This window comes from Hyperolius riggenbachi, chromosome 12 (assembly GCF_040937935.1).
Source record: "Hyperolius riggenbachi isolate aHypRig1 chromosome 12, aHypRig1.pri, whole genome shotgun sequence".
NCBI classification, from domain to species: Eukaryota; Metazoa; Chordata; class Amphibia; order Anura; family Hyperoliidae; genus Hyperolius; species Hyperolius riggenbachi.
In genome coordinates, this window is record NC_090657.1 from 101,961,072 (window position 1) to 101,985,055 (window position 23,984).

Genomic DNA, 23,984 nt, shown 5'->3' on the forward strand with positions numbered 1-23,984 from the left:
TTACCTTTTAAGCCATACTAGTTGCCTGGCTATCCTGCTGATCCCCGTGCTCTAATACTTTTAGCAATAAACCCTGAACAAGCATGCGGCATATCAGGTATTTCTGAAATTTTTGTACGATCTGACAAGATTAGCTGCATGCTTGTTTCTGGTGTTATTGACTGCAGCCAAGTAGATCAGCAGGGCTGCCAGGCAACTGGTATTGTTTAAAAGTAAAAAATATGGCAGCCTCCATATTCATCATTTCACTTCAGTTGTCCTTTAAACACTCATGTCTCTAGGCACATGGCTACATAGCCAGTTAGCCACATCTATATAAATGAGCCCAGGAGACGAGCATAGAGACAGACTATTTCATTACAGCCTCAAGGACAATAGAGTTCTCAGCGCTGAAAATAAGCTCTGGATCCTGCACTTTGTGTACGGTACTTGTTTATGATATAATAAGCAGATGAATGCACATGTATTCATTTTATTAGATCTAAAAAAAATGACAGTTACGACATCACACAAAACATATAATACATAAATATATAAATATATATTTTAATTTACAAAGATATAAAACTGTGCAAAGTATTTGCTACTGAAAGCAACAGCTTTGTTTATTTCCTAACACAGAGTTAACCCTTTTTAGAAGGCCAGAAAGCCGAATCTACTCTATAGGACATAGCTTGCATCTCCTCTAAAATGGAATTAGAAGCTAACTCCCAATGGCTGCATCCCAAAGTTCCCATAACTTTCACTTAGTCACCTTCAAAACTCTTACTGCCCCGCATTGTAGCTTATTTCCACTGACTTCCAAAGCAACACTATAGTGCAATGTGTCAGTGAAGGGATTGAAGGACAGTATAATATGTATCACAAAGGAATGGTGAATTTCTTCCTTAGGTACCCCTCTAAACTCTTTCCAAATGCCTCCTATCATCCACACACATTGACTTTTCCCCATGTTCTCTAAAAAATTCCTGGGCTGACATACAGTTATTATTCCAAATATACCAGAAGCGCATCTAACCTTGCCCATTTCCCAAGCTCCCAACTAACAAAAACCTTCTCAAACACCTTCGGCAGGAAGGACAGCTGAAGATTCTAGCCACCTTCTGCTCCGGAAGGTCGTGCCCACATCTACCAAATCTTTGGAATTTATTATTGACACCGCCTGGTCTAGGAAGATGCTGCTGGTGGATCCAGACAGGACAAAAGACCATCACAGTGCAGAGATCCACCACATAGTGTTAAATTTACAAAAATGCTTTTAGATAGACAGATACAGAGCTCTCAGCAGATATATCTTCATCCACTGAGATATCCTGTAACAGCCAGAATCTAAATAAATTTGCTAATGGATGTTTTGCTGCTAGGCATGACCTCAATAATTGAGATACTAGTGCAAACAATATGCAGACACACACTGTATTTTAACCTGGCCTCCTTAGGACTAATACATACAGAAGATGAGTTGGTACAGCACTGCGGTCACAGTCCAAATGAGTCCATTAGCCTCTCTGGGCCTCCTGGGAAATAGACCTTGAGTAGGAACATGCGAGGGCAGGCTTGGCAAATTCCATGCGTGCTGGTTGCTTGAGTGGGGGGAGCTCTTTGGTGATCTGAGAGACTGGTGTTTTGTCCTGGCACAGACCATCACTGCCAGGGTGGCTCAGAGCCCTCTCAAACTCGATCATTCCACGCAGCTGAGGTGGTGTTGCTATGCGGTCCATCTTGGTGGTGAGGTCAGCTGGTTTAAAGATGGGCAAGGGCAGAGTGCGAGTGTAGGGCAGCTTGTACTGAGTAAGGCGGTGACCTAGGCGACCCATTTTCATTATCTGAGCTGGAGAACGCTGGACCAGAAAACGAGTCTGACCCTGTTGTGCGAAGCTCTCCCTTCTCCAGATATCGGCATCACGGGCATTGCATCTGCAACATTAAGTACAAGAGTAAACTTCAGTTCTAGAATTGGTCTTACAAATGTTACACTAACTTCACAGGAACATGCCTGAAGTAGGAGGATTATGGAGGCCACCATGTGCTTTCTCTTTCTAAAAGGGAACCTGAATCGAGAGTTATATGGAGGCTGCCATATTTATTGCCTTTTAAGCAATACCAGTTGCTTGGCAGTCCTGCTGATCATTCTGGCAGTGGTAGTGCTGAATCACAACCCACAAACATGCAGCTAATCTTGTCCGAAACATCTGATCTGCATGCTTATTCAGGGTCCATGGCTAAAAGTATTACAGGCAGAGACTGCCAGGCAATGTGTATTGTTTAAAATTAAATAAATATGTCTGCCTCCATATCTCCCTCTCTTCAGGTTCCTTTTAATGGTGATCTGAGCTATTGCAAGTTTAGTCTGAGTCCCCCACCAGCAGCAAGCATACTGCCAGTGATGACAAAACACTTGGGCTGCATAATTCTGAGTTAGGGACTCAGAAAAGAAGTAGAGGCAGACAGGGCCGGGCCGAGGCATAGGCTGGAGAGGCTCCAGCCTCAGGGCGCAGTGTAGGAGGGGGCGCAGAATTCATTCAGCTGTCATTCCTAATTGTGTTTGAAGCAGAAAGAAATAAGAAAAGGGGATACATAGCAGTGACTGCAAGCCAGATAACTAGATATTAAGGTGTTGGGGAGGTTCTGGGCCCTGTGGCACCTCTTAATCTAATAGCAATCAGTGTTTGATGGCTCGGGTGGCAGGGATGGAGGGGCGCACTTTGGTGTCTCAGCCTTGGGTGCTGGAGAACCTTGTCCCGGCTCTGGAGGCAGAGAAGCAACAACTAGTATTTTTTACACAAGCCTGTACTGATAGGTTACAGAATGTGCAATCTTTATATTTATCAAATATCAGCTGTCTGATGCTGATCATTTTACTTTCAGTGTTTGCGTCACACACCTGGAACAGTGCAGGCAGTGGAGTCAGATCTGAGTCAGATCACTTGATCTGGATACTGGTTCTGGGTCTGTAACTCTGAAAATACTGGCAACTACCATTTTTTAAAAGCAAAAAAACAAAACACAGCCTCCATATTCTTCTTAATACAGATTTCCTTTAAACTTTAAAGGAAACCTGTAGGAAGAACAATATGGAGGCTGATGTGAGGGAAGTATACTATTGCTTTCTTCTTTATAAAGGGAACCTAAAGCTAGAGAGGGATATAGAGGTTGCCATATTTATTTCCTTCTAAACAATGCATACTGCCTGGCTGGCCTGCTGATCCCCTGCCTCTAAAACTTTTAGCCATAGACTAAGCAAGCATGCAGATCAGATGCTCTGACTGACGTCCCGAAATAGCCTTTTTCCCTTCTACTACTGTTCCAGTGTTTTCCACCCATTAATTATCTATGTCTGTATGTTTTCTTCATCAGTTATGTTTCCCCAGTTGGTTTTATGTGCTTCTCAGTTTTGCCTTTATGTAAGCTCATGACCTTTGATGCAACACAGGATTGCGCTGTGTTCACAATAGCTCAGGGCAGCAGCTGTGTTGATAGAGCACTATAAATAGACAACTCACAAAACACTAAAAAGTACTAAAAAGCACAGAAGTAATACAGTTGAAGAAATTCAACAGTGGGAGGGTTCTTTACAATCTTGAATGTGCAGTCTTACCACTTTTATGTAACAGGGAATACCTGAAGTATCTATTCAAAGTATTTTCACTCAGTTTACCATTCTATTAAATCATTTCTTAATTAAGATTGTGCAATCAAGATTGCATCATAAGTGGGTTAGACTGTCATAAAGTTATTTGAAGGACCTGTTGTTGAGCTATACTAATTCTGGTTTTACCCAAACCCAGAATTTGGCACAACGTAGATGGAACTTTTACACAGGACCAATCAGATTCAGGAACTGTCAGTCAACTAACCCCTGGCTGATAAACTGTCAGTTCTCAAATCTGATTAGCCCCTTGAAAAGCTTGGTTTCTGCCGAAGGTAGACATTGCATGATGGTGTCATCTCACCTCTCCTCTGGTCTGCTGAAGACGGACATGTCCATCCAATCTGCTGAGTAGTGCTCATGGCGAGCGGTGTTGTCCTCTTTTAGGTGGCAGCTCAGCTCAGCGATGGAGTTAGGGCTTTGTTGCGTCTCTGGCTTCATCTTGGAATTAAGAGTGTGTTAACAGTTTACAGTGATTGTGATGGCTTTGTGTTTCCTCTGCTCTCATACAACACATTGCCTGGCTATATATACTCTTCTGAGGGTCTATTTTCATTCCACTTTGTAACAATCTATATCTGCACAAGGAGTCATCCTCACCCCCCTCCTTCCCATCCCTCACACCCACACAGTGACCACTTGGTGACACACAGGACAGATAGACTGGAGCTATGCCCAGACGTCACTGCTTACAGGAACACGCTCTGCAGCCGGGCGCGGGAAGATATGTCATTAGTGTCACTTGCCAGCACAACTACAGGAACATGCTTTTATCAGTTCCAGGAAGGTGTCATCCTTCATCGTTTGGGCTACAGGGCTTTGCTTCCATTGCACATTCCCAGCATAGACTCCAATGTAAGCATGTACAGCGACTCCTCAACACAAGTCATCATACATATTTAGACAGTGATGGTTTCTATGTAAAGCGGTAGTGTCACCATAAAAATCAAATTTCAACAGCCACTGGTCTGAGTGTATTAAGTGATAAAGATGATAATCCTGCATTCAAAACTTGCAAAACTTTTTCTGCTGTTATGGTTTGTAGTTATCACATACTTTAGGAGCACTGGCCCCAGTGCCAAACAGTGCCAAAGAGTTGATTGCTGGGAGTTCTTTTTATCTATAATATATTCCTCTTCTTCCATTTATTTCCCTGCCTAGCTGCTTATCAGAAACACCATCTGATTACTTGTGTTTACAAGCAAGGCTGAGGTGACTCAGTGATTTGATGTGTAAATAAAAAAGACAGTGCAGTTATTAGTATACACCTCAGTGGGAGTATCTGAAGACTCTGGGAGGAGGGCAGCTAATGAATACACAATGAGCAAGAGAAGGGGGGGGGGGCGGAAGAGGAGTCAGGGAGGACAAACACAGGTGCACCTCAAGGATGCGTCCTGTCTCCACTGCTGTTCTCCCTTTACACAAACAAATGCAGATCCAGGGCAGACTCAGTTAAGGTCATTAAGTTCGCCGATGATACCACTATCATTGGACTCGTCACCAAGGACAATATCCAGGAGTACTGTCAGCAGGTGGAGAAAATCTCTCTCTGGTGCAAGGAGAACAGGCTGGTGCTTAACACAGCAAAAACCATCAAGCTAATTGTCGACTTCAGAAGGTCCGCTTCCACCCCACCCCCAATTCACATCGATGGTAAGGAGGTGGCAAGAGTACCCTGCGCTCGCCTCCTGGGCAACACAATCTCCAGTGACCTCACCTGGAGGCCCAACATCACTGCAATACAGAGGAAAGCCCAGCAGAGACTGTACTTCCTCCGCCAGCTGAGGAAGTTTGGCATGGCCCAAGAGATTCTGACCAATTTCTATTCCGCTACCATTGAGTCGATCCTCTGCTCATCCATCCTGGTCTGGTACGCTGACGCAACCGCCAGCGACAGGCACACACTTCAGAGGGTCATCAGGGCGGCGGAGAGGGTCATTGGGAGACCTCTCCCCTCACTTGCCCTCATGTACAACAAAAGACTGAGATCGAGGGCCCTGAAGATCGCTAACGACCCCTCTCACCCGGGCCACTGCTACTTTAGTCCGATGCCACTGGGACGAAGGCTTCGGGCCATCTCCACAAAGACGGCTAGGCATAGTAATTCCTTCTTTCCCTCAGCCGTTAGCCTCCTGAACTCCCTCCACATACTCCCACCAGGGCACCCCCACGACATATAGAACTGTCATGGTCAGAGCCAACTGCTGCTCCAGTATGTAAACTGTAAATGCAAACGTAATGTACAATGTAAATACAATTGAAATGCAAATGTAACCGTCTGCTACGGACATGTGTAATTGTAAATTTCTGCTCCTGTTGCTCTATGCTATCGATTGATGTCCTTTCTGAGCCAAATGTACTGTGTCAAACCCAATTCCGGGCATGACCCAGTCATGCTTGGCGAAATAAACTATTCCTGAAACCTGATGTCAGCATTAGCTGGGCAAGATGGCCACTGCCTAGAATAGGATTTTCTTATTTTTCCTTTATAAAATTCACAGGTATCATTACGTGGATAGCACAATACATCTGTTATGTAAGTAGAAGTAGTATTTATCTACTTATATATGTGTTTTTTATTTCTAGGTTAGCATGGGTGCCGCTTGTTCTTTAAGCCAGCCATACAGTAGCCAACATTTTAATGGATTAGGTGGAGATGGTCAGTTTGATAAAACCATCACATTAAATGAAAACTGAGTAAAAACAAGGGCCACAGATTGCAATCACAACTCCAGTGGAAAATGTAATTATTTTTTTTATTGGCAGGCAGGTGTGGCAGGGGATTGATCACTGTATATCTGTGTAATGCATCAATCAATACAAATCTAGTGGTGGTGATATCTCAGTTGTTTGTTGAACAGGTCAAATCCCTTTCTGACCAGGAAGATATTGATTGTTTGCTGGATCTGGTAAATGTATACCGGTACTTGTTTTAGAGCAATTCCGTCTTTACAGGAGATCAGGACTAGATCACAGAGGCCAGGATTCTCTGTAATTATTTGGTAATGTCTGGCTGAATTACATATTCAATTTTTGAAAAGTATAAACCAGTACTACAGAAAACGGAGAAGCCTCCTTGAGACCTCATCATAGGACTAAACCTCTGAGGTCTGCAAATCGCTCTTTAGACAAGACAGAAACCTTTTTGGAAACAAAGGGCCGGATCCAATTCAAATTTTCCCCTAAAATTTTTCCTAGGAGATCATTTCTGATCTTCTGTTTAATATAACTTTTGCACTCTACAATTGAAAAAGTACCAAAAAGTAGGTAAAAAAAGTACTTTCTTACTTGCTGGAGGCTTAAAAGGCATTTTATTTATACAGGCAGTCTCCTACTTACTCAAACTCAAGTTACAAAGTTTCAGAGATGCAAACAAACTGTCTATATTTATTACACATTTTTGTTGTTAATGTGTTACAGTATTGTACGGGGGTGCTGCTGATAGGCCCAGGCAAACCAAGCTCACCCACAGCTGGCCAGGGCTGGATTTGTACTTTCCAGCGCCCGAGGCCTGCTGCCACCAACCGCCCCCCACCAACAACCAATACCATTCTGTCCAACACGCTGACTAAGCATCACTAATTTACAGGAGGAAACACCTGGTTTAGGGATTCATGTACAGTGTATGTGTGTATGTTTTCTCTCTGAAAAAATATATTCCCTGTCAGTGCAGTGAGTCCCTAATGCTTGGTACATACGTTTCAAATTCCCGTCAGATAGATGGGTCGAACGATTTTTTCCGATCACTTCTATACAAAGTCGATCAGGAAAAGGAAATCAGATCGGACCTCCCGGAAATAATAAAATCCAGGATCCAGGATCAAATAGTATAGTGGCAATTCTACTGCCTTAGCCATCAGTCACATTGGAGCGCTTTCAACCCATGTTTTGCGATTTGCTGATTGCTGGCATTCAGCAGCTCCATTTGGGGAGATTGTTTGTAAGTTGAATTTATTCGGAAGGTGAGTCTTGCCTTATCCCTCAGTCAAATTGGGGGGCTTTTAACTCATGTTTTAGGCTTTGCTGAACCCTGGCAATCAGCAAAGCGCTGCTGCACAAGTAATCCAATGGGATTACTCACCCATGCAGCGATTGCAGTGCATTTGTTTTCCGACGAACGGAAGCGTGTTGCATGTAGAATTTTTCCGCCCATTGCATTGCAATTCTCATTAAAGGGGAACTGAAGTAAGAGGTATACGGAGGCTGCCATATTTATTTCCTTTTAATCAATACCAGTTGCCTGGCAGCCCTGCTGGTCTATTTCTCTGCAGTAGTATCTGAATAACACCAGAAACAAGCATGCAGCTAGTCTTGTCAGATCTGACTTTAAAGTCTGAAACACCTGATCTGCTGCATGCTTGTTCAGGGGCTATGGCTAATAGAATTAGAGGCAGAGGATCTGCAGGGCTGCCAGGCAACTGGTATTGCTTAAAAGGAAATAAACATGGCAGCCTCCATATACCTCTCTCTTCAGTTCCCCTTTAACTGGAAGGAGAATCGCAAAACACAATTGCCAAAAAAATCCGCAATGCTGCAATGCAATATCGCAATTGTGTGAACGGGGCCTTCTAAATCAGAGTTTTTGAGTTCACTTCTGGCTCTTGCTGGATAATTTTTAAGCTGCCTCATAAAATAGTTACATTACTCCAAAAGCATAATACAGATATAAAGTACAAAAATGTGAGTAGAAGAAACACTCAAGGTTTCTGTGGGGAGAGAGGACTACAGATATGCCAGCGCAGCTAAGTGCATCTTAGCAGAGGAATACCAGTCTGCAACAGCTGACTTTCTGACTGGAAATCAGCTGTCAGATGCAATAAATGGCAAGTGGAGGCGCCTTTTAAATACATACTCCCTTGTATGCTCTCCCTATTGTATAACTGCTAATGCAGTTTGGGGAGCACATAGGTGTTAAGTGGGAAGACTGGCAGCCAGTTTGAGAGGCCCCTTTGCCCTACTGTTACAGTATTACATGCTGCAGGGCCAGTCCAAGGTTTGATGGGGCCCCAGGGCAAAGGGGCCTCTCAAACTGGCTGCCAGTCTTCCCACTTAACACCTATGTGCTCCCCAGGTCTCCTGCACAATACCAGCATCGTAACTTAACTGTCCTGGTGGCCGGTGCACTGTTCCTGTCTTCTTCCTGCTGTCTGCCTCTTGTGACCGGCGCATATTATGTGTAAGTTTAATGATATGCACCAGTTACAATAGGCAGAAAGAAGACAGGAGCATGAAGGAATGGAACAGTGCGGCCGTTGGGACAGGTGAGATATCAATGCTGCTATTGTGCATGGGCCCCTGGGAGCACATAACAGTTAAGGGGGAGGTTGGGGGCCTGGCAGCGCTCGGGGCCCGGGGGCAATTGACCCCCTTGCCTTAATGGAAGTGCTAACCCTGACAAGCTGTAGAAGTACATTTACTCATCTCCTTGGCGCCAGGATCTCTTCAGCCATGTTGCAGGCTTGCAGCATCTCCTCTCTATGGCACCCTCTAGTGCATACATGTCAAACTCTGGCCTCCGGGCCAAATTTGGCCCTCAGAGCCATTCAATTTGGCCCTCAAGTGGTTTCCCCACTTTGCATTATGTATGGCCCACTCTAGACCACCAGGGAAGCTGTATTGGAGGTGAAGCCCTATAACCCATATAGAAGCCATAAGGGGAGATAGGGGGAAAGCACAAAACACTAGGGGACTGTATAGGGGAGGGGCAGGGTCTCTAGGCACCAGGCAACTGTATAGGGAAGGGAGGACCACTAGACACCAGAGAACTTTATAAGGGAGGAAGGTGGCCAGTAGACATTGAGGATGGCCTTTGACTAGGTCCCAGTGTACAATTGCAGCCTGCAACTAGGTCACAGTGCACAACTGCGGCCCGCAACTAGGTTCCAGTGAACAATTTGGGCCCTCTTTGTATTTGAGTTTGGCACCCCTGCTGTAGTGGCATCTCTCATCATGTACTGGAGGTATTAGGGAGCCACAGAGAAAGGATATAGCAGGCTGAAGAGATCCCAGCGCCAAGAGGTGAGTAAGAGCACTTCTACAATGCACTGCTCGCAATTCTGCATGTTGGGTGAGCTGCCTAATACTTGGGGTACATCTAGCGATCTAACTTGAGGAAGGGGACTGCCTAATACTCTGGGGGTATATTTAATGTCTAACTTGGGGGGGGGGCTTATACTGGGAGCACATCTGATTACCTATACTGGGGGGTGGTACCCAATTCTTGGGGCACAACTGGCCACTTATATGCGGGAAGGGAGGAACTACCTAATACTAGGGGAAGAGGTGCCCAATGATAGATAAAACTGTTAAAAACAGCTAATATAATAAATGGAGAAGTGGCTTGAATGACAAGAACAGAGCACCTCTCGTTCACTGATCTAAGTGCCTTTAATCAATGAATTCCGGCATCTCCGTTCTTGGCTCTAGAGACATCTCTGGCACAGTATTTGGCTTGAGGAATGCCCACCATTAGACCCACAAAAAGTGTTGCTTGTGCATAATTAAACTTCATTTGTGTATGAATGTCTCATTATTGAGGTAAGCCACTTCTCCATTTATTATTTTAGCTGTTTTTAAAGAGACACTGAAGCTAAAACGCCGCTATCCCGTGGCTAAGCGGGGGTCCCTTCACCCCCAACCCCCCCCCCCCCGCAAAATCAACGACCAAATTGGTCATAGATTTTGCTGCTCCTAGAGGCAGGGCTAACGGCTGCAGCCCTGCCTCTAGTCGCGTCTATCAGCCTCGCCCCCGCCCCTCTCAGCGAAGGAAGACTGAGAGGGGCGGGGGAGAGGCGGCGATGCGCGCTGACAGACGCGCGTGGGGCAGAGCTGCGGCGGTTAGCCCTGCCTCAATCCGGAAGAGATCCCCGGCTGCACGGAGGGGATTTGGGGTGGTAAGGGACTCCCGTTTAACCGCGGGATAGCGGCGTTTTAGCAGGGGCACACATGCCCCTGCTAACTATGAGCTCTGAAGCGAGATTTATTCTAGCTTCAGAGTCTCTTTAACACAGTTTTATCTATTATTGGGCGTCTCTTCCCCCCTTTGTGCTTTTCACCCTCCTTTGGACGGGTGTTGTCTGGTACTCAGTGGCTCCGTCACTGATAGGTCCTTTGTTGTTTTGCCAAGAGTGCAACTGGATCCAGTTCCAGCTGGTCACCCGAGTGGAGTCAGGTTATTAAATCTCCACCTGCCTTCAGTGGTTGGTTGCCCTCTGTGCAACCTTCCTTTATGAGTACCACAACTTTTTTGTACATTTGAACTTGTGATGTACTGCACCATGTGTTCTCCTCCTGTTTTTTCTGTGTTCTTTATTCGGGTGTTGACCACCTCCTGCCACACTTACCTAATACTGGGGGCACATCTGTCTATCTAACCTGGGAAGGGGGGCTGCCTAATACTGGGGGTACATCTAGCTATCTAGACTGGGGGGGGGGGGGCTTACCTAATACTGGGGGCACAACCACCTACATAGTACCGGGGGCACATCTGGCTACCTCTACTTTGGGGGACCTACCAAATACTGAGGGAGCATCTTGTTATCTTTACTGTGGTGGTGGTGGTGGTGGTGGTGGGGGGGGGGGGCACATCTGCTACCTACACTGCTGCAGGCAAAGTTCGTGAAGTGGGGCTCTTTGGAATCTGTGTTGGAGAACCTCGTCACGGCCCTAGATAGATATTGATATCCTTGGCTGAATAGAATTTGCTTCCCTCCCAGTAATGTGCATTTTTGGCAGGTATACTTGTTGTCTGTTGTTATTTATCGCACCTGTTATTTTAATCATTTGCTCCTGCTGCATATACAGAGCTGGCATACAAATTCATTTGTTTCAAACCTTGTTGTTACATTTTTTGCTATCATCCAATGATTTCATTAATTTCCTTAACACATTAAAGCGGACCCAAACCAAACATTTTTTTAATTGAAAATATTTAGTTGCACCACTCTGACACGTACAAAGATAAATAAACACTTCTTGAAGCCTATGAGCATTTCAGTGCATGCTTTTCACCCTTCTCTTTTCATAACTGGGGTTATACAGGTGGCAGCCATTAGCAATTCCTCCTTTGCCGGACACCTCCTACTCCACCAGTTTGCCGGATTCTGTCCCGGCAATACGAAAGGAAGGGAGGGGTTCCTCCAATAAATGTAAAATATTTTATATTTGTCATCATGCAGCTGAAAAAAGGCTGCTATTTATTATTATAATTTAGAAAAGAGATTTTATTTTTGAAATCTTGCATTTTTAATTTGGGTCCACTTTAATTTGTAATATCTATAAGTAGGTTACAAACAGGCAGCCATTCAGGGAAGATCAGGAAAAAATTGGAGGAGGTGCAGGACTCTCCTAGGTGGTGCATTCCACATTTTGCATGGAATGCACCACTTGTAAGAAAAACATCACATGTATTAGTTTATACCCTATGTCTATAGCCACTATTTAGATAAATGGTACTGTTGCTACTGTACATTATGTTGTCTTTATGATTGTAATCATGTTATACTAGATTGTTAGCTTAACCAAGTGTCTTTTATGCCTCCCAGTTGCTCCTTTTAATTGAACTGAAACCAACTTTTTCATGTCTTCTATTAGGGAGGTACAGTGGTTTGCAAAAGTATTCGGCCCCCTTGAAGTTTTTCATATTTTGTCATATTACTGCCACAAACATGAATCAATTTTATTGGAATTCCACGTGAAAGACCAATACAAAGTGGTGTACACGTGAGAAGTGGAACGAAAATCATACATGATTCCAAACATTTTTTACAAATAGATAACTGCAAAGTGGGGTATGCACAATTATTCAGCCCCCTTTGGTCTGAGTGCAGTCAGCTGCCCATAGACATTGCCTGATGAGTGCTAATGACTAAATAGATTGCACCTGTGTGTAATCTAATGTCAGTACAAATACAGCTGCTCTGTGACGGCCTCAGAGGTTGTCTAAGAGAATCCTGGGAGCAACAACACCATGAATTCCAAAGAACACACCAGACAGGTCAGGGATAAAGTTAATGAGAAATTTAAAGCAGGCTTAGGCTACAAAAAGATTTCCAAGGCCTTGAACATCCCACGGAGCACTGTTCAAGCGATCATTCAGAAATGGAAGGAGTATGGCACAACTACCAAGACAAGGTCGTCCACCTAAACTCACAGGCCGAACAAGGAGAGCGCTGATCAGACATGCAGTCAAGAGGCCCATGGTGACTCTGGACGAGCTGCAGAGATCTACAGCTTAGGTGGGGAAATCTGTCCATAGGACAACTATTAGTCGTGCACTGCACAAAGTTGGCCTTTAAGGAAGAGTGGCAAGAAGAAAGCCATTCTTAACAGAAAAGTCCCGTTTGCAGTTTGCCACAAGCCATGTGGGGAACACAGCAAACATGTGGAAGAAGGGGCTCTGGTCAGATGAGACCAAAATGGGACTTTTTGGCCAAAATGCAAAACACTATGTGTGGCGGAAAACTAACACTGCACATCACTCTGAACACAACATCCCCACTGTCAAATATGGTGGTGGCAGCATCATGCTCGGGGGTGCTTCTCTTCAGCAGGGACAGGGAAGCTGGTCAGAGTTGATGGGAAGATGGATGGAGCGAAATACACTGCAATCTTGGAAGAAAACCTCTTGGAGTCTGCAAAAGACTTGAGACTGGGGCGGAGGTTCACCTTCCAGCAGGACAACGACCCTAAACATAAAGCCAGGGCAACAATGGTATGGTTTAAAACAAAACATATCCATGTGTTAGAATGGCCCAGTCAAAATCCAGATCTAAATCCAATCGAACATCTGTGGCAAGATCTGAAAACTGCTGTTCACAAACGCTGTCCATCTAATCTGACTGTGCTGGAGCTGTTTTGCAAAGAAGAATGGGCAAGGATTTCAGTCTCTAGATGTGCAAAGCTGGTAGAGACTTACCCTAAAAGACTGGCAGCTGTAATTGCAGCAAAAGGTGGTTCTACAAAGTATTGACTCAGGGGGCTGAATAATTACGCACACCCCACTTTGCAATTATTATTATTTTTTTAATGTTTGGAATCATGTATGATTTTCGTTCCACTTCTCACGTGTACACCACCTTTTGCTTGTCTTTCACATGGAATTCCAATAAAATTGATTCATGTTTGTGGTAGTAGTATGAGAAAATGTGGAAAAATTCAAGGGGGCTGAATACTTGTATGTCCACCTCTGCCCCCCTTTTTATATATTTTTTTTTAATTTGTTTTTACTCTAGTGCCTCTGTACAAACCTACAGTGTTACTATTGTCCACGTTGGCTGCACTGTGGTAGTGTTCTATCTCAGCTGCATGCTTCTCAGTTGATGGAAAAGGAAAGAAATGTTTACTGGATACTTTTTAATATATAAATATAGCAGCTGTGCAATAAAATGCAATGGCAGCTTTCAGAGGAGATAAACTGTACTTTTGGAACTTGTAGTTTGTTAACAGGAAATTACTGGTGCACAAAAGCAAATATGATAACTGTATGGATAATAGAAGAGAAATAGGTTAAGACCTTTTTTTAGTTCAAAAGCCTTTATTTAAATACAAAATGTACAATACTACTCCAAGAAAAAAGAAAGCTATTACTCAAATAAGTAGTTCAGATTGGTAAAACAAAACAGAGTAGAAAAAAAACTGGACAGTAACTTACGAGAAAAACAGGTTAAATTTGTCACGGTGTCACCTAGCTTTTTTTCTTTTTTGTTGGTGATTGTTGTTTACAACAGGACAAGTGGGAATTAGGGGCGTAACAAGAAATCATGAGGCACCTCGGCAAAACTTTGATGGGGCCCCCCAATGTTCACACCCTCTCCCTTGCCTACCCCTCGTGACCCTCTGAGCCAGGGGGCCCATCTCACAAGGGTCATAAAAAGTGTAGACATAACTTTCACACCCATTGTGTAGCGTAGCCACAAAAACATCTGATCTGAAGGATGGATCCCTTTATCGGAGGTGATGAAGTAGCAATTGGGCCCCCATTACAGCTCTGTTGCAGTGGCTGCTCCCCTGTAGTTACGCCCCTTAGGTGGGATTATGGGGTGTGAAACAAATCATCTGCTTTTGTTGACATTCACAGATCCAGCACCAAAATTCCAAAAAGGCCCAAGCTCTCAGCATTGAGATGACATTCAGACCACTTGTATCACTTCGTTAGAAGTAAGTGCTACAACAACTTTTCTTTGAAGATGAACAGCATGTTTAATGCCACTTTTGGAAACTCATCAGAGAGGCTGGCGCCACTCAGTGAATGGGTTCTTGTAGCATCTTAACAGGATGGACAATTATAGGCCCAAAGTAGAAACTGCCTAAACCCCTTGGTGGAGATGAGGCCTCGGAGGAGGCCAGGCAAGGACATTTTCTACACAGCTATATTCTGACTAATTAAACAGGATCACGTGTTTTTTTCCATCAAATAGAGGAGAAACAAAAATTCTTTCCGTGATGATTGCAGCTGTTGAGCTTTAAGCCTCGGCTGGCCAGCGTAGAGGTCACTGTGACTTTCAGCAGGCCTCCTGTATATAGAAAGCAGCACCATTAATCTGCATGTCTGATTCGCTGTCAGCATGCAATCCGAGATGGCATTTTGAGGTACATACAGCAAAGCCACATACAGGCTCTTGTGCATTGCTGTCTATTACAGGGAGAAATACTGACTTAATCCACAGCAAATTAATTCAGTGGAAAATGGTGCTTATCCGCATTCCGCAGCTGAAGAAAGCTGGGGAATATTAGTAATGCCGGTTTCTTATGATAAACCTTGTATATAGCCAGGGATGTTGAAGGCCAACAGTAGTAGTAGTAGTAGTAGTAGTAGTAGCAGCAGCAGCAGCAGCAGCAGCAGCAGTGTTTTTATTTCTAATAACTGCATTTTGAAGGAATCCTTTCTACAGCTACTAATAGCAGAGATATTTACATATCTAAAATACAGTATATGATTTTAGAAAGTTTCATTTGATGATCTCCTTAACAAGATGCCCAAAAGAATCAGTTTGTACCTACCTTACATTATAAAGTTTTAGTGCCTTTGCTTTTAAAGTGTACCTGAGACGGTAAAGAAAAAATATACAGTGGGTTGCAAAAGTATTCGTCCCCCTTGAAGTTTTCCATATTTTGTCACATTACTGCCACAAACATGTATCAATTTTATTGGAATTCCACGTGAAAGACCAATACAAAGTGGTGTACATGTGAGAAGTAAATCGAAAATCATACATCATTCCAAACATTTTTTACAAATCAATAACTGTAAAGTGGGGTGTGCGTAAATATTCAGCCCCCTGAGTCAATACTTTGTAGAACCACCGTCTTTTAGGGTATGTCTCTACCAGCTTTGCACATCTAGAGACTGAAATCCTTGCCCATTCTTCTTTGCAAAACCGCTCCAGCTAAGTCAGATTAGATGGACAGCGTTTGTGAACAGCAGTTTTCAGATCTTGCCACAGATTCTCGATTGGATTTAGATCTGGACTTTGACTGGGCCATTTTAACACATAGATATGTTTTGTTTTAAACCATTCCATTGTTGCCCTGGCTTTATGTTTAGGGTCATTGTCCTGCTGGAAGGTGAACCTCCGCCCCAGTCTCAAGCCTTTTGCAGTCTCCAAGAGGTTTTCTTCCAAGTTTGCTCTGTATTTGGCTCCATCCATCTTCCCATCAACTCTGACCAGCTTCCCTGTCCCTGCTGAAGAGATGCACCCCCCGAGCACGATGCTGCCACCACCATATTTGACAGTGGGGATGTTGTGTTCAGAGTAATGTGCAGTGTTAGTTTTCCGCCACACATAGCGTTTTGCATTTTGGTCAAAAAGTTCCATTTTGGTCTCATCTGACCAGAGCACCTTCTTCCACATGGTTGCTGTGTCCCCCACATGGCTTGTAGCAAACTGCAAACGGGACTTCTTATGCTTTCTGTTAACAATGGCTTTCTTCTTGCCACTCTTCCATAAAGGCCAACTTTGTACAGTGCATGACTAATAGTTGTCTTATGGACAGAGTCTCCCACCTGAGCTGTAGATCTCTGCAGCTCCTCCAGAGTCACCATGGGCCTCTTGACTGCATTTCTGATCAGCACTCTCCTTGTTCTCCTGTAAGTTTAGGTGGACGGCCTTGTCTTGGTAGGTTTACAGTTGTGCCATACTCCTTCCATTTCTGAATGATCGCTTGAACAGTGCTCCGTGGGATGTTCAAGGCTTTGGAAATCTTTTTGTAGCCTAAGCCTGCTTTAAATTTCTCAATAACTTGATCCCTGACCTGTCTTGTGTGTTCTTTGGACTTCACGGTGTTGTTGCTCCCAATATTCTCTTAGACAACCTCTGAGGCCCTCACAGAGCAGCTGTATTTGTACTGACATTAGATTACACACAGGTGCACTCTATTTAGTCATTAGCACTCATTAGGCAATGTCTATAGGCAACTGACTGCACTCAGATCAAAGGGGGCCAAATAATTACGCACACCACACTTTGCAGTTATTTATTTGTAAAAAATGTTTGGAATCATGTATGATTTTCGTTCCACTTCTCACGTGTACACCACTTTGTATTGGTCTTTCATGTGGAATTCCAATAAAATTGATTCATGTTTGTGGCAGTAATGTGACAAAATGTGGAAAACTTCAAGGGGGCCGAATACTTTTGCAAGCCACTGTATATACATGCCTGTGGCTTCCTCCTGCCCCCACCAGGCTGATCCCTCCCTCGCCTCCTCCTACACCGCCTGGATCTTCCGTAATTGGCTCCCGGAAAGTCCTCCAGTTGATGCCAGTCGGTACAGGGGCAGTCTAGCCGCATGTGCTCCCCCATCGTGCTTCTGTTGCCGGGACTGCCCCAACTGGAGGACTTTCCGGGGGCCAATTGCGGAGGACCCAGGCGGCGGAGAACGGCGAGGAAGCGATCAGCCTGGAGGGGTCTGGAGGAAGCCCCAGGTATGTATAATTTATTTCTTCTGCCCATCCCAGGTTTACTTTAAGCGTGTTTATATGTCTTAAAGGGAACCTGTGGTGCGAGGGATATGGAGGCTGCCATATTTATTTCCTTTTTAACAATACCAGTTGCCTGGCAGTCCTCCTGATCCTGTGTCTCTAATACTTTTAGTGAAAGCTCCTGAACAAGCATACAGCAGATCAGGTACTCTGACTAAGCTGACTCAGATTTTACTGGATTAGCCATATGCTTGTTCCAGGGTTTTGACTCAGACACTCTTTATGCCAGAAGATCAACAGGGCTGCCAGGCAACTAGCATTGTTTACAATGTTTACACCTCAGGTTCCCTTTAATGCGGAGCGGTAATGTTCCTTCCAGTCTTCTTTTTTAGTAAGTAGAAAGACAAAAAAAGAACAATCGAGAGCCCCCAATAGTGTATTATTGTTAATATAAGGTAATCTTCAATTTGTACAGCAGATATGGATATACTGACAAGTCTGGGTTGCCGACCTCAGGTAACCACTCCAATCTTATATGGGGATATTAAGCCTGTCCCCACTTAGGCTAAGAAGTCGCTCTCCATAGAAGAAAAATAAGGGTGTACACACCCATCCACCAGGTGGATAATGATATTTGTAGTAGTTACAGAGGCGCCAGCAGAATAAAAATTAGTAGTCTATTAAAACCAAATAAAAAATTGGGGGACCGGGGTGGATCTGTCTGTCCAATATATATGACACAACCACCATATATGGTATCCAGAAAAATATATATTCATAATCAGTACTCCACATAAAATTATGCAACGCGTTTCGCAGGTCCCAAGCCCGCTTCCTCAGGCAAATACAAGAGTAGGCGTAACTCCGAGGTTGTGCAGATAGGTGCAGCGCCTTCTTTTTTAGTATGACTTGACAAGACCAGTTGTACTCTGATTCCCTGTCTGCTTTCCCACTTCTTATGCACCCCCTCTTTTGTTTGCTAGTACCATGTGCCCACCCATGCTCAACCAATCAAATGCTTGGCCTACCCTCTTCTCCCACACACTCTCTCCCCTGGTCCCACATTGCTTCAGGAGGTGGGGCTGACATGCTGGAGCAGCTGAGCAGGCCATTCTTTATTTGCTGCCTCCGCTGAGTTTGATCTAGCGTGTGTACAAGGCTTTACTGTACAAGGAAAATAGTGGAGAGAGATGTCTGACTGGGGCCAGAGTTTATTACTAAATCATTACTATGCAGCTCACATATGGTGGCATACCTCCCAACATTTGTCTAGTGGCCCCATCACTCCCCTATACAGTTCCCTAGTATCTAGTGGCTCCCTTGGTGTCTAGTGGACCTCTCTCCACCCTATACAGTTCCCTGTTGTCTAGTGGCCCCATCCTTGCCTCTATACAGTTTCCTGGTGTGTAGTGGCCCCCTCCTTCCCTTATACAGTTACCTGGTGTCAAGTGGTCCTTCCTTCCCCTATACAGTTCCTTGGCACCTTATTCTTGGTAACTTGGTAACTACACCCCAGTCTTCTGCTTTACCGAAACGTGGCTTAATGACAACATCCCTGAGAGTGCCCTCCAGCTCCCAGGTTTCAGCCTCATCCAGGCGGACCGCGACAGCACCCTCTCTGGAAAAAAGAAAGGGGGTGGCATCTGCTTCTACGTCAGCTCCGCCTGGTGCTCAAACACCTCTGTCCTGGTCAAGAAATGCACCCCAGAACTAGAACTCCTCCTCATCAATTGCAGGCCAACTTACTCGCCCAGGGAGTTCTCTTCCTACGTCCTCGTGGGTGTGTATATCCCTCCTGACGCAGAGGTGAATGCCGCCCTGTGTGATCTCAGTGATACCATCACGCAGTGGGAGACGGCCCTCCCGGACTCACTGTTTATTATCTTAGGGGATTTCAACAAGGCCAACCTCCGCAAAGAGCAGCCTCGCTTCCATCAGCACGTCACCTGCCCCACCAGGAGTGCCAACACCCTCGACCATTGCTACACGGTCTTGAAAGATGCATACAAAGCGACACCGTGGGCAGCGCTAGGGTCATCTGACCACTGCATCATCCATCTGTTACCTACTTACAAAAGGCGCCTGGTTACCTCAAAACCTGTTACCAAGTCCTCCAAAGTGTGGTCAAGTGAGGCTAAACTACAACTTCAGGCCTGCTTTGACTGCACAGTTTGGAAGGCTCTGGAATTTCCTAACCTGGACGAGTGGGCAGACAACGTATCCTCGTACATTAGCTTCTGCGAGGACTCCTGAATGCCAAATAAAACCTTCAAACTATATCCAAACGACAAACCGTGGTTCTCAAAAAGCAGCAAAGAAGTTGCACACAAGTCCGGCAACCAGGAGGATTACAAGAGGGCAAGAAACAACCTAAACAGAGAACTGAGGTCCGCAAAGAAGTGCTACGCGTAAAAGCTGGAACAGAACCTCTCCTCAAATGACGCACAAGCTGTGTGGAAAGGGCTTAAGGCTGCCACCAACTATAAGCCCCCCTCACAGCATGCTACACCCAGCACTGAGCTTGCAGAGAGTCTCAGCGACTTCTATTGCAGATTCGAGAACCAGCCAGCTCCTGCAGGCTTCACACAGCCACCGGTACAGTCGCCTGCCATTGACGCCATGGGCCCAGACTCACCCCCACCATCAGTGAGGGAGGCTGATGTACTGAAACACTTGCTAAGGCTAAATGCTAGGAAAGCCTCAGGTCCGGACGGAGTGTCACCAGCTTGCCTGAAAACCTGCGCTCGTCAGCTCGCTCCGACCCTCTCTTCCATCTCCACGAGGTCCCTCCAGGAAGTCAAAGTCCCAGCATGCTTCAAGAGGTCCGCCATTATCACTGTCCCCAAAAAGCAGGGAATCCTCGACCTCAACAACTTCAGACCGGTGGCACTCACGTCCATGATCATGAAAGCTTTTGAAAGCATGGTGCTCCCTCTCCTCAAGTACGCCACAGAGGGACTGCTGGACCCACACTAGTTCGCGTACAGAGCTAACAGGTCCACCGATGATGCCATCAACATCTGCTTGGAGCTCATCTATGATTACCTGGATAGACCAGACTCCTACACCAGAATACTCCTACTGGACTTCAGCTCAGCATTCAATACCATCAGCCCCAAAATACTGCAAGACAATCTTGCCGCGATAGGAGTCCACCCCACCCTACGCCTGTGGATCACCGACTTCCTCACCAACAGATCCCAGGTCGTCAGGTTAGGAACTATCTCCTCACTACCTAGGACCACAAATACAGGAGCCCCACAAGGATGTGTCCTGTCTCCATTTCTGTTCTCTCTGTACACGAACAACTGCAAATCTTCGTCGGACTCTGTAAAAGTAATCAAATTTGCAGACGACACAACCATCGTCGGTCTCATCACCAATAACGATGAGAAGGTGTACCGCCACCAGGTCGACAGTATCTGCCACTGGTGCAGAGAGAACGGATTGGTCCTTAACACAGCGAAAACTGTGGAGATGATCATTGATTTCAGGAGGCGCGCTCCCACCCTACCCCCAATCCGTATTGATGGCAAGGAAGTGGAAAGAGTTCCATGCGTCTGCCTTCTGGGCACAACCATCTCCAATGACCTGAGGTGGAAAGCCAACACTGCCTCCACACAGAGGAAAGCCCAACAGAGACTTTTCTTTCTCCACCAACTAAAAAAGTTTGGTATGGCCCAAAAACTTCTGACAAACTTCTACTCTGCTACAATCGAATCTGTCCTGTGCTCTTCCATCCTGGTCTGGTATGCCGGCTCCTCCGCCAGCGACAGGTTTAAACTGCAGAGGATCATCAGATCAGCAGAGAGGATCATCGGGAAAGCCCTTCCTACTCTGGACCTCCTCTATCACTCCAGGTTGAACACCAGAGCATTAAAGATCACCAACGACCTCTCGCACCCAGGCCACCGCTTCTTTAGTCAGCTTCCCCCGAGCCGGAGACTCCGGTTCCGGTCCATCCTCACCAAGACCTCGAGACATAAGAATAGTTTATTTCCCTCTGCTGTCAACCTTCTGAACTCTCTGAACTCTCTCCACGAAATTGCCCATCCCCATCCTACAAATTCAAGCCACACTATATCATGCTGAACTGAGGCACACTGCACATGAATGGTGCTCTAGCCTCAGGGAACTCTTTGCCTGTTTTGTGGGTGTGTTTTTTTATGTGTTTTTTGATTTGTAACTAATGCTTAATTGTATCTCCCTGCATCTGGTATTTTATTTTGTGTTTTGTTCCTTTGACTGCATGTTCCATCCTGTATCTGTATTTGTATCTGTATCAGTCCCTTGTACGTGCCAAGCCCAATTCCGGGCACGACCCAGTCGTGCTTGGCGAGAATAAAGATTCTGATTCTGATTGTGATTCTTAGTTCACTAGCTTTATGTAGATATTTTATATGTGATATACAACTTCAGCCTGGTGACTCAAACAGCTAGTGGAGAACTCCAGATTGTGCTAAATAAAAGAATCCCCCTACTTATTGTAATTCCTTTTTCAGTACTGCAGATACTGATCTTTCTGTTGCTTATAACATGCTTTGAAATGTTACTGAAAAAGGCTGTTGAAAACACCATGTTGCATTTAGATCAGCTTATTTCATTACTTCTGGCTTGCAGAGTCCTTCTTATATGGTGAGGTGGCCAGTCGGCTAGAGAGGGTGCTTACTTGTACACAGAGGCGTAGCTAGGGTTTCCAGCGCCCGGAGACAAAGACTATTAATGCGCCCTGTAAGGTCAAAAAAGGGGCGTCGGCATGGTAATGGGTGGGGCCAAATATACATGACCTTAGCAGTGGTGTAAAAGGTCTGGCAGGGAAGTTTGAGCTCTGCCATAGTGTTTCCCCCCAAAATACATGTAATCTGACAGCATTTCACCAAAAATACGTGTAATTTGGCAGAGGTTGCTCCAAAATACAGATATTTGACAATGGTTGCCCCAAAATAGACACAATCTGGCAGCAGTGGTTCCCCCAACATACATATAATCTGGCAGCTGTTCCCCAAAATACACTTAATCTGGCAGCAGCGGTTCCCCAAAAATACAGTTTCTCTGGCAGCAGTTTCCCCAAAATAGGTGCCCCCGGTATAGGTAACCAGGTCTATAGGTGTCCCCAGTGGTAGTAACCAGGTAAATAAATAAAAAAAAAACACAGGTCACAGCTGGGCGCCCCTAGGGACCCAGCGCCCGGGGGCACTTGTCCTACCCCGCCCACCCCTAGCTACGCCCCTGCTTGTACAGCTACATTTTGAAGGACAGATATTTTAAAAGCTATTCCTGTTGAATTTCCAATCCAATAACACATCATGTTGTTCTCCTTTAACATCTCTGGTTAATGCGTGTCATCTGGCTAGGCTCTTTGTTGCATGGTGTAAGTGAATTATATTAACATATGTATGTATTAACATCTGGGTATTTCTTTCTTAACATCATTGAAACAGAAGCCGTGTGTACTAGGACAAGAGAATGTCAAGCTAAAACAATCTTTTTTCTTAAAGTGTACCTGAGATGGGGCCACTACAAAAAACATACATACCTGGGGCTTCCTTCAGCTCCCACCGGCCTGATCGCTCCCACGATGTCCTCTTCTGACTTTTTGCCCACAACTGGCCTCAGAAAATCCTCCAGTCCGGCCAGGCGCGCTCCCTCGTATTGCTCACGTTGCCGGGAGCATTCTGCACCTGCGCAGTGGTACTGCGAGCGGTCCTCTGCCCAATCGCACTGCCTGGAGTGAATGGACGCGACCACGAACAGCGACCACCTCCATTCACAAAAACAGGAAACTGTAACAATTTAATAAAGTGTAAAAAAAAAAAAAAGTGATCACTTCCTATACGGGAGAGTGTTCACTAGTGCCATCCTGTGGCCAAAAAGTATATTACAGGTACAAGTACATACATACACAATTACATACACACTATTAATAAAATTGATGAAATTACACTTCCAACCCTCCCCCCTCCCAAAAAAAAACACTTGTAAAAAAAAAAAAAATCAGCTTCAAATAAATTAATAAATAGTTGCCTTTTTTTAATCTATATTTTATGGGGGGAAATTAATTTTAATTTATTATATAGGAGCTTGTAATTATGGCCAGAAGAAAAAAAAACAGAACAGAAAAATAACACCTATATTTAAAAATAATATATTGTCGACATATATTGTGATAGGGACATAATTTAAACGGTTTAATAATCGGGACAACTGGGCAAATAAAATATATTTGTTTTATCCACAGGAGAATGTTTAATTTTAAAAGTATAATGGCTGAAAACTGAGAAATAATGATTTTTTTCTAATTTTTTTTTGTTTTTTTCCCATCAAAAAGCATTTATAATAAAAACATTCTCAGCAAAATGTACTACCCACAGAAAGCCTAATTGGTGGTGAAAAAAACGAGGTACAAATCATTTT

The 23,984-nt window shown here is 44.7% G+C and overlaps 1 protein-coding gene across 1 annotated transcript; it reads right to left on the reverse strand.

Moving 5' to 3' along the window:
- Positions 1-456: 456 nt before the first annotated feature.
- TCAP (titin-cap) lies at positions 457-4,168 on the reverse strand. The gene is made up of 2 exons (XM_068264238.1): positions 3,954-4,168; positions 457-1,917 (listed from the first exon to the last, which is right to left on the reverse strand). The coding sequence occupies exons 1-2, from the start codon at positions 4,088-4,090 to the stop codon at positions 1,500-1,502; spliced, it is 555 nt and encodes a 184-aa protein (XP_068120339.1). The 5' UTR covers positions 4,091-4,168; the 3' UTR covers positions 457-1,499.
- Positions 4,169-23,984: the final 19,816 nt, after the last annotated feature.